Below are 11831 nucleotides of genomic sequence, written 5' to 3' on the forward strand. Positions count from 1 at the left end.
AAAATATAGAAAACAAGCAATCCATTGACTTATCGACAGACTTGGCGTTGCGTGATATCAAACTTAGCATAAATGAAAGTCGTGAAAGAAACTTCAACGACCCCGTCCACACAAAACGCGTTTCTAGGAAAATATTGGTGATAAAACGAGCAAACTTTGAAAGATGTAAGATAGTGAAAAGTTGTACACGTTTAGTAGTAGTAAACATTTACACTATTTTTGTTTTGTAGAAAATTATATTTAAAATCTTCAGCCATTCCATTAATGCAATATTCTTATAACTAAGGCACTGTGAAAAAATAATAGCAAATAAAGTCTGTAAGTTGCTATGGGCCATTGTTCAGATTCATGACTTGTGCGCTTGTATGCATTTTGTTACGCTCTTTTTTGCGTGAAAAACCCATCAGTCTAGAATTTCTTCACTGTGCACTCAAAAAAGAAAAATAGAAGATGACTACGAAACTAAGCAATTGAGGCAAGCATAAATGAGCTGTGCTGCGGGAGATGGAATCAATCAATCGATTCACTTGTCCTTTCGCAGCTTCTGGCTGGACAGCTCGATGGCATCCAGCCAGAGCTTGAGCTCCTCCGGCTTCTCTGGTCGCTGGGCAGTTTCCGGATAGGTCTTCAGTACCTCCAGCACATTGCAGTTGGTGATGTTCTGCTTGGACATGGCCACCGCGCGCACGAATCCGTCCGAAAGGGTAATGAACTGCTGCTCCAGGTAGATGGCCTTGTCGTCCCACCAGATCAGCTTGGTCTGGATCTTGTACGGATGGAAGATGGGTATGGTGCGGCGGTAGCGGACACTGCTGGCTCCCTGGACGGCACCGCCGCGTCGGTCCCGGATGCGCTCATACAGTCCGGTGAGGGCGTAGAAGTGGAAGCGGGCAAAGTCCAGTTCGCGCAGATAGCGGGCGTTGTTCATGTGCCGGATGAAGATGTCCACGTCCTGCGAGGTGCACAGTCCGTAGATGGTCGTGGTGTCCGTGACCTTGCGCTTCCGTTGGAACAGCCGGCCGGCGAACACCGTGAACACGCATCGGATGAAGTAGTTGACATCCCAGATCACGTACAGGATCAGCAAAACCACCAGCCAAGACATCGCGATATCTGGTTGTGTGTCTGGATTCCCACTGAAAAGATGAGGGGCGAAAACTCGTTAGTGACAGCGAAAGTTGTTACTACATGGAAAGATATTAGGGTCAACCTGATAACTTTTAAGATGAACTAACATATAATTAGATTTAAATTGGTATGCTTAAAGTGAAGCCATCTTTTTTTTTTAAGAAAGAGGTAAATGGGAAAAGAAATGAAGTAGCTAGTAATGGAGACCCATTTTTATATATTTAATTTTTAAAGAGTAATGAGAAAATCCATAGATATATCCGTGATTTTTCTATGTGCATCAGACTTTGGCGCTGATTTACCGGATCGCCAAAGTCCGTCGCCGTGAAAGTCAATTGTATTGGTTGACCCCTTCGCCAAGCATATGGATATACATATACTTACATTTGCAGTCGGTCGTTAAGCTCGGCCAAACACACCAGCAGCTGGGTAAGAGCGGTACGAGCGGGGTGGCGGTACGGGCGGTAAAAGCAGGCGGAGCGGTACGCAGCAACACAACCGTTGGGTAAGCAAGGCCACAGTCGACTGAAGACCAGAGATTGTAGACTGCAGACTGTAGAGTGAAGACTGCCGATTGGCAAGAGCGAAGACGACGCAATGCCGAAGCAAAAGAAAGCAATCAGTTGAAAGTTAGCCAACGCCAGCTGTGATTATTATTAATTACTTATGTTTTTAGCTAAATAAATTGACCAAACGTATAAATAAAATCAAAACGTATTTTAAAAACAATATACGGCGTTATGCTTCTCCAGTATAAACGACAGGAACTTCTTGTTGATTTTGTTTTTATATTTGTAGTATTCGAAAACTTGACGTTTGTTATAGCTAGAAAAAATCTCCCCTTTAACAACACTGAATGCAAGCAGGCGAAAAAGCGACAATGCGATAATACGAAAAAAAAAGGCTGATAACTTGGCAATTTTCGAGTTAAATATAGTAGCATTAAACTAAAAAGTACCATTTACGAACTATTACTTTTGAACCCCACAGAACAATTTTAACGAGCCATATACGAAATTTTTTGCCTAGTAATACGTTTTACAAGCAAAGCTTTAAAGTAATCACTATAATTAACTAGTACAAATAGTTCAGCTTTGTAACTTCTGTAATACCGATTTATATATACTGCTGTGACCCAAGGATTGATGTCACTTTTCGACAGTTATTGCGACCTAACCGCAAAATAGAGTAGTAGCTAAGTTAAATAGGTCTTTTAGCTACTTTTCTCAAATAGTTATGGTCAACACTGGAATGACCCCCTCTGTATGCCCGCCTTCGCCCACTTTCGCTTGTTTTTCCCCGTATTTCTTGGCTCACCTGTACAGATAATTCCATCTTGCCTAAGCAATCGATTGATTTCGATTCCAACGACCGTTCGCCGATGTGTGGGAATCTCTGGTGTGGCGTAATAGGCAAATTCACAGGTAAACGCTTAAAGCTATAGCTACCCTCCGACCGGTGTAAACACTAGCCATCGAACTGCGATCACCTGGCATTTTTTAGACGGCAAATTACCCGAATATACAACATCTCAAAGGGCCACTGCTGAAAGTTCAAGAGGGGGTATACTCACAAGTCCTAAGCAGGTGATTTTGTATTTAAAGACAATATTTACCAATGGGTTTTAGCACGGTTTAATCGTGAATGTAAACAAGATTACCCATAAACCGTGCACCAATAGCTGAATTGGTGGCAAAGTGTAGCCTGCCTTTAGGCGCCAAAGCCCAAGAAAATATAGCTCATCTTTTTTCACATTAGTTTGTTCATTTACTAAACAATCATTGTACATCATAGCTTACACACTGTGGACTACCAAGGAGTTTTGTTTGTATTTTTAGTTCATTGTTCGGGGGGCGTGGCTGATCTCTGGGTAATTATACAATACATTAGTTAAGGCCATAAGAGGGCGGGTTTTTCTTATTTGTTTTACAGACCCTTACATAGCTTACAATACAAACAATCCACGTTCACACTTAGACATTAAACATTAGCACACTTTAGCACGCACACTCACACACACAAGCACGCGAGACAAAAAAAAAACATGTATTAATGGGCGTTTCCGTTTCCGGTTGCGCATCCGCTTGCGGCGACTCCAACGATTCCAGTCAGCAGCCGCTGCGTAGATTCTTGCTCGACATATCGTTGTACTCGATCCACTTGGCCAACTCCGGCGGCAGCGAGGGCTTCAGCTTGAGACAGTGCGCCGTGGTCGAGCTGGCCGTGGCACCCGTGCCCGTCGCTCCACCACTCGTCGTCCCATGTCCGTTCTCCGCCAGCGACGTGTCCATCGCGGGATTGCTTATGCCACCAGCCGACGGCAAAGGAGCAGCCAGCGAGGTCAGCACCGTCGCCCGGAATCCGTTGGAGGATGTCCTGGGCAGCAGCTCCGACATCACCGCCTCCATGGACACGTCGATCACCCGCTGCCGGCAGATGGCGATGCAGTGCACGAACTTGTCCGACGGACGCACAAAGCGGTGCTCCATGAATAGGGACTGCTCGTCCCAGTAAATAATCTGAAAGGATTATACGATACCTTAAGTATATTTTTCTTATATGTTTTTATTTTGCTTTTGAACCAATAAATCTTAGTATGAATTGGGTTTTTTTTTTTGGGTACTTACCCGCGAAATAATGTTGAAACGGTGAAAGGGGCGGATGAAGCGACGGTAGCGTATGGTGGCCGCCCCCTGGAAAACGGAACCGCCCATTCCCGTGATGGTGCGGTACAGGTTGGTCCGCTCGTAAAAGTCCACGCGGGCGAAGTCCAGCTCGCGGAAATAGCGAGCGTTGTTCATGTGGTACAACAAAGTGTCCACATCGTTGGTGAGGCAGAGACCTAAAATAGGTGTGAGCAAATATTGAGATATTAAAAGAGGATTACGTTTCATCAACTTGGGTTGGGTATCATCTAATGGTCATAGATATTTTTATTGTTTAGCCATAATAACACGACCAATAGCTATACTACCATGGCAACCTGGAACTCTAAAACAAATAATTGCTTTCAAATGGTAAATAAACTTCAACCAACCATTCGAGTTAAGCCAACACTGCGTATGAGTGATAGCCTCTGGAGCCATCTTGATGGCACTCAAACGTAATTAGTCTACTCGTTTCAGGAACAGGGTACTTGTATCTAATTACTTTAAAGCTATTAAGATATGTAAATTTTCTATAAGATATACAAATACATATTATATGTAATTCCCCTTTGTTAAGAATGAAAGTCTTATTTTATAAGTCTGAGTTTAAAGGTTCCATTCATAACTGTAAAATCCCAAATAAGAAGACTTTACTCGTTGAGTTTTTGTAAGAAACTGGTTTTATTTGGAAATATCTTCGGTTTAAATAGGTGACATGAGAATCGCATCTTAAAGTAAATGGCCTACGCAGAGGCCTAAGTAAATAGTCCCCGCCTTATCGAGGTCCCACGCTCGGGCACATCTGCCTATCTTGAGCGGCGAGGACCTTATCTGTGGTCTCCCACTAAGGGACTATTTTAGGAGGCGGGGAACGATCTCAAGTGACTGACTCATGTAGTGTGCACTTAAATTACATGTTTTTGAGCAATGCACCCATGTCGCCTTAGATAACAAAATCCTAAATATAATTTATCGCTCTCGATTCATTTACATAAGATATGAACGGAGCCCAAAATTGTAAGTCTTTAAATATATTCGTGTTCATGTGTGAACATTCTGCCAAAGGGCCAGCAAAGCTGAGATGTACATTAGTATATTAGTTGCATTTATAACAGTAGTGGACTGTATTTATTTGATATATGTTCATTTATTTTGCAACTAAGATTTCAATGGGCCTAGTTTTTCTGGCTTTTAATTTTATTGGATTACAATTATGGTTTATATTATTTTTAATTCAACAATTTGTACTCAATTAACTTATTTTAAACATTTTGCTTTTTCTATGTAGAAGTACATTTTCTATTAAACAACGATATAGTGGACTGTATATTTTTATTTGTTATATTATTTTATTGTTTATTTACTATTGATATTTATAGTACTGGCAACGGACCTGCAAAGGTTATTGCTTGCATTCTTTGTTGCACAGCACATTTCCGTATGAAATATATTATTAATACTATCATTAGTATTAAAGCAATAATTAATCCAGCATGTCCGGAAATATGATGGAAATGTAAATCTTTCAATTTTTGATGGTTCTCTTTCATAAATTTAATTTCATTATTCAATCGTTCAAATTCCTCAGTATGATTTAATATTGATAGTTTCAGCGGATCCCAAATAATCTTCGGCACTTCACTAACTTCTCCTATATAAGGTGTTGATAATAATTCTTCACTTTCGGACTGAATGTTATGGTGGGCAACTAGAATTTTATCGTCGGTTCTTGCCGTACAATATGGCGCAATGCTTAAAACTCCTTGCTGAGGCAAATCAAACAATTCAATTTGAGAGCCAGTACATTGCAGACGGACTTTTGAATTCGCAGGAACCTTAAACAACCAACTACTTTTCTTTTCTAACTCTACCCAGTAACTTTTAGAGTCGACTACTGTTTTATAGATGCAGTTCGCCGCTTTATCTGGCTTTAGAGGCTGAATCTCACATGCATTATCATTCGCTGAATTCCAGGGTATTCCTTTGCTGGAGCGTATGCAAATATTCACTTTTCCACTTAACCCAGAAATCTTTCTTCATTTTTTGGATAAGTCTCCACCTATCCAAATTTCCGATTTTTTCATCTTCCATTGGTTCGACTATTTCTAAAGGTGGTCTTCCAATTAAAAAATGACCTGGTGTTAAAACTTCTTGTTGGTCCTTCTCACTAACTATAGTGTATAATGGCCTTGAATTTAAGCATGCTTCTATTTGACATAAAAGAGTTGACATTTCTTCGTAAGTCAAAATAGTGTCGCCGATTATACGCTTTAAATGGTATTTCATTGACTTAACTCCAGCTTCCCAAATACCTCCGAAGTGAGGTCCTGCCGGGGGAATAAAATGCCAATCAATCCTGTCCTTTTCAAGCTGCGCTGCAATCGTTATATTTTCTTGTATTGCATTAAATAACTCTTGATCTAATTTTCTTGCAGCTCCTACAAAATTTGTTCCGTTGTCTGAATAGATATTGGAACATTTTCCCCGTCTAGCAATAAATCTTCTGAGTGCTGCTAAAAATGCGTCTGAAGTTAGATCGCTTACCATTTCTAAGTGTATGGCTTTGGTGGCCATGCAAACGAATACAGCAACGTATCCTTTAAATGTTTTTTGGCCACGATTTTTTGAACATTTAACATAATAAGGACCTGCGTAATCTATTCCAGTATTAAGAAACGGGAATGTCATCGTCACTCTATATTTTGGCAAGTTACCCATTATTTGCTGAGCTGTATTTTGTTTATACCTTGCACACGTTACACATTCTCTTAAATCAGTTTTTTGCCCAAGGAGACCGTCTATTTTTATAACTCCATTTTGCAGAATGTGAGTATATACGTCTGCTCCAATGATTAGATCAATGCGACCCGGTTTATTAAAATCGGGGTCGGCTAATTTAAAGTTCTTCCATTTTTTCTGATCAACATTAATCGTGTTGACTGGAAGTGCCTTCATAAGTTTTGGGAGAATAATTGCTTCAATTTCTAAATTTTTCGGAGAATTTCTTATCGAAATAACCGCTTTGTGCTTGGAGATGCACGTTCCTGTGGAAGATACTCCACTTATTTCAGTATGAGACCGAAATTTTTTCAATTTTAGAATCTGTGCAGACTCTTCTGAAATAATTGTGCTTTGAGAGCCACTATCAATCAATGCTCTTAATTGTTCAAAGCCTCCATACCTCGACTTTACTTGAATCAAGGCCGTGGCCAACAAGGCTTGACCTGTTGTTCTACACGTATTCACTTTTTCTGGATTATGACCTGCAAAGTGAAGTAACGTGTGGTGAGGTTTACGACAAGTCGAACAAAGCTGCTCGCTTATACATTTTTTACCAAACGGATGCCTCAGACATCTTAGGCAAATCCCATTTTTTCTTACCCAGTCAGACCGTTCTGCTGGATTCATTATTTTAAATTTATGGCATTGAATTAAATAATGCCCTGGTAGTTTGCAATATGCACAATTGTCACTATAATTTTTATTCTTGTTATTATTAATCATTTTCTTTACAGGTTTTACTTCCTGTGAGAATGATGATATAGAATTGAGCCTTTGCTCTAAAAAGTCCATGACATCAGAAAGTGCCTGTATTTCTTTTGTCTTTTTAACATGGCTTTCATATAAATTGAGTGATTCTTTATTGAATTTCCGAAGAATTATGTGAGCGAAAATTGCATCCACATCTTCTGGTAATTGTGCCTTTAATTTTATAATATAAATTGACTCGTTAATCGTGTCAATAAATGTCTTTATTTGCTTATTGGATTCTAAATTTAAATTTGGCATATCCATAAGCCTATTCATATGATCTGAGAATATGTTTCTTTTATTCTCATATCGCTTGGTCAAAAACTCCCAAGTGGCTTCATAATTTTCTCCAGAGCCGAGCAGTAAATGAGTAACCACATTTCTGGCTTCTCCTTTTAATGCTGACTTTAGATAATTAAATTTGAGAGAAGGACTGAGATCCTCTCTCACATGTATGAGCTCTGTAAAGAGTTCATTAAAAAGATCCCATTCTTTGGAATCACCAAAGAAAGTGGGAATCTGTATTTTAGGCAGGGTTGGTAACTCCTCCGCCTTAACAACCGTCGACATTTCAGCTTTATTTATTGTGCCACTGAGTCGACTATTAATGGCTGTAAGAATATTTTGTTTGTCAAATTCAAGTTCGCTAATTTCTTCTTCGAATAGCGAGCTCTCAAAATGACTATTCACCTGTTCAATCAGGTTATCTATTTTATGCCATAAAAATTCAATTTTATTTTTCCTTATTTTAAGGAAATCTGGACTACTGTCTATTAGTTTAGACGTATCTTCTAGATATACTCGAAATTGGCCAACATTATTTCGAAATGCCTGCTCTACTTTTAAAGCGTTGTTTTGTGCTATACCCTCTTTTTCAGGGTGACCACACATTTCAAGGTTTAATGTAGGGGGAGGGTTTGATTTAGGGACAGTGTTTGATTTAGGGAAAGTGTTTTCTACCGACTCGCCCTTAATTTTTTCATTTTTATTTTTAATTTTTTCTAACACCATCATTATTAAATCATACTGCTTCGCGTTAAAATATTCATGATCGACAACGCCGATCTTTAACAAATTGCTATGATTAGCAATGAAACATTTTTGAAGCTCATTTAATTTTAGAATTTCTACATCTGTTAATGTTGGTTTTACTTCCAACTTTCTAATTTCCAAAATAATTTCGGACTGCTTCTTAAGGAATTGAATAGTCTTTTCTGACATCATTTTGAAAAATTTTTTGTAATTTCTTAATATATATAGTACGTGTATATGTATTTTATATGTATTTATATATATATGTGTGTTTGGATAAACAGAAAATTCTTGTTTTGACTTAGCTGATGTCGTTGTTGTTGCTGCTGCTGTTGCTGCTGTTGTTGCTGCTGTTGCTACTGCTGTTGCTGCTTCTGCTGCTGCTGTTGTTGCTGCTTCTGCTGCTGGTAGAGGCTCCTTTGATGTTTAAAGATGATTTTTTTTTTTATTTGGCACGTTTTATTATTTTTGTAGTCCAGTCAGATTTTTTGTTTTTTAGCCATTTATTTCGGCATTTATGCTCTTTTGGCATATACACTGCACTCTATTTATGAGCTGATTTAATGCTATTAGAGCATTTATAAGGCACTGTTTTCAGGCACTTTTTATTTAATTTATGCTCTTATGGCATATACACTGCACTCTATTTATGAGCTGATTTAATGCTATTAGAGCATTTATAAGGCACTTTTGTTATGCACTTTTTAATTTCACAATTGCTGATGTATGGCCTCAAGCACGCCTTACCACAATTTATAATGGTACACAAAGCAACCTTTAGCTATAGACTATAAGGTGCTTGTTTTAAAACATAAAAGATTCTTTTGTATCTTTTTGCTTTTTATATTTATACTCTGTTCCTTACCTTTGGTAGGGGGAAACAAGAGTCACTTATTTTTGCTACCTTTAGCTGTAAGATGCTTAAAGGAGCTGGCCTTTCTCTGAGTTCCTTACCTTTGGTAGGGGGAAACTGCAGAGTCGATTAAAGGCTCGATTGACCAAATGTAAAATCCCAAATAAGAAGACTTTACTCGTTGAGTTTTTGTAAGAAACTGGTTTTATTTGGAAATATCTTCGGTTTAAATAGGTGACATGAGAATCGCATCTTAAAGTAAATGGCCTACGCAGAGGCCTAAGTAAATAGTCCCCGCCTTATCGAGGTCCCACGCTCGGGCACATCTGCCTATCTTGAGCGGCGAGGACCTTATCTGTGGTCTCCCACTAAGGGACTATTTTAGGAGGCGGGGAACGATCTCAAGTGACTGACTCATGTAGTGTGCACTTAAATTACATGTTTTTGAGCAATGCACCCATGTCGCCTTAGATAACAAAATCCTAAATATAATTTATCGCTCTCGATTCATTTACATAAGATATGAACGGAGCCCAAAATTGTAAGTCTTTAAATATATTCGTGTTCATGTGTGAACAATAACCATCTAGAGTATTTATAGGATTATTCTTTCTGTGCTAGACTTATGCAGGAGGGTAGTATGATGCACATGAAGTTTGCTTCAAGAACAAAGGATCGTGGATAATCGACAAGAAGTACTCACCGTTAACCGTGGTGGTATCCAGGATGTGGCAGCGCCTCTTCACAAACCGGGCGAGCACAACACAGAGGCACATGCGCAGGAAGTAGTGGAGCTCCAGGAGTCCGTAGACCACGATGATGGCCAGCAGGACGCTCAGCGCCAGGTAGCACAGCTGCTCCATTCCGCTGGCGGGTCGGCGGACTGGCAGATTGGCAGGCTGACAGATTGGTGGGCGGACAGGCTGGGGGGCGTGGTCCGTGGGGCTGGGGGCACTGCAAGTGGTAAGTGGTATGAAGGGGGGTTCATCAAGGCGGCTGGCAATCAAATTGTGAAATGATTGCAATCTAATTAGAAGGCGGAAGCAGGAAGCCAGGCAAGTGCCAGACTTAGGGTTAAGGGTGAGACAATCGGGCGTTCGAGGGTTAAGGTTCCGGGGGTGGTTTTCTAAGCGCGGTTCAGGTTCTGGTCCTGACTAAGCTGGCCAAGATGCTGAACGAAATTAGGTCATGTTTTCACCATCAGGTGATTCAGTTGGCCAGCGCACACACACAAAAAAACCAAACACAAATACACACGCATGCTAACCACAGAAAATAAAATGAAATCGAGGCTATAATTCCATTCTTATTATTATTTAAAATCCTTTAAAAGGCATCCCCGAATCGTTCCTGTGTACCAGACACACACAGACACTGTGGAAAACACTCGCGCGCGACCAGGACAACCCCTAATTTGTTGATTCGTCGCTCGATTCATGGCCAGGACATTCGGACGACGGGACATCAGGCCACCCGGCCACTTTCGATACTCCGCGCTCAGCCCACCCGTCCCGAATTCATTTTCGATATTTTCCAATAACAGGAAAAACCACTAGCACGCGCACCACACACCGCACATTATTAAATTACAGGAAGGCACACGAAACAAAAAACAAACGAAAAAAAAGTGGCCAGCAAAAAGGTGTTGTTTTATTCGAAAATGCTCAAGACCAAAAACCTAGCCAAAATGCAAAAAAAAAAACATGCTAGCGAAGCGCCTACCGCAGCGACAACAGCGCACTGAGACTGAATCGCCTTTTTGGCCAAATCCAAATCCGTCCGCTGGCGGAAAGTCCGCCGCAGCCTCAGTCGCCGCCTCCGTCGCGGTCGCAGTCGACGCCTGCGCAGCTCCCGCAGCACTCGCGGCTCTCAGCTGACGTCCTCGCAGCTTTCGGCCACAAAAGCTCCGCTGGCTAAGGGTTGAACCTGTTGCCGGTCCCGGTCCCGGTCCATTCCACGCAGCAACCCGTGCTGTCCGCTAAAAGTACTGGGTACCATAGAGCACTGGGGTATGCCAGAACCACCGGCATCGATGTGATGTGGCAGGTGATGGGTAGTTGGCTATGATATACGCAAATATCAGGTGTCTTTCTACCTACTTTCGTTAACTCAGGGTGTACATAAACCTTTGGCAATATGTTCGACATCTTTGATATATTTATATTCGACATCAGCAAATAAAGTTTCGTTTTTAATGGTTTATAAATTGGTTATAAAAGGTTCTGATCGAAAACAGAGGTATATTACATTACAGCACATCTTTTAAACCGCCAAGCTAAAAAAAATGACCGGTGATTAAGGCGAAAATAGAGGGACTGCACCTACAACTAGGTGTTAATTATTACTTCTCCATAATCAAGCACAGAATATTATAAGTAAATTCAACGCTTGCATATTCCCAATTAACTGTAATTAGGTGGCTGCAATTGCATTTACCTAATATACAAACTTGCAACAAAAAATCCGGTTCCCACTTTGTGCAAAAATATGATTGTCTATAGTTTTTAATAGGATCTTCGTCAGTATTCATAACTAGAAAAGTAAAAAAAAGATATAGTACAGGGTAGCTATCACGTCTTTATGGCTTAATATCTCCAGACTGCACAATGAACTGCAATGCCAAACAAACTCAAAGTTCT

The 11831-nt window shown here is 40.3% G+C and overlaps 2 protein-coding genes across 3 annotated transcripts; both read right to left on the reverse strand.

The window, feature by feature from the left end:
* Nucleotides 1-216: 216 nt before the first annotated feature.
* Nucleotides 217-1723, reverse strand: LOC6725249 (protein THEM6). Its single transcript, XM_016172928.3, has 2 exons — nt 1513-1723; nt 217-1136 (listed from the first exon to the last, which is right to left on the reverse strand). Exon 2 carries the CDS (start codon nt 1103-1105, stop codon nt 524-526), a length of 582 nt encoding a protein of 193 aa, XP_016038259.1. The 5' UTR covers nt 1106-1136; nt 1513-1723; the 3' UTR covers nt 217-523.
* A 1147-nt stretch (nt 1724-2870) lies between these two features.
* Nucleotides 2871-11037, reverse strand: LOC6725250 (protein THEM6). 2 transcript variants are annotated; one of them, XM_016172927.3, is made up of 4 exons: nt 10915-11037; nt 9896-10146; nt 3756-3970; nt 2871-3647 (listed from the first exon to the last, which is right to left on the reverse strand). In XM_016172927.3, exons 2-4 carry the CDS (start codon nt 10053-10055, stop codon nt 3237-3239), a joined length of 786 nt encoding a protein of 261 aa, XP_016038260.1. In that variant the 5' UTR covers nt 10056-10146; nt 10915-11037; the 3' UTR covers nt 2871-3236. The 2 variants fall into 2 exon arrangements, with proteins under 2 accessions (XP_016038260.1, XP_039153459.1); XM_039297525.2 differs by lacking the exon at nt 10915-11037 and having other exon boundaries at nt 9896-10326.
* Nucleotides 11038-11831: the final 794 nt, after the last annotated feature.

The sequence above is a fragment of the Drosophila simulans genome, chromosome X (assembly GCF_016746395.2).
Source record: "Drosophila simulans strain w501 chromosome X, Prin_Dsim_3.1, whole genome shotgun sequence".
In the NCBI taxonomy this organism is placed as follows: Eukaryota; Metazoa; Arthropoda; class Insecta; order Diptera; family Drosophilidae; genus Drosophila; species Drosophila simulans.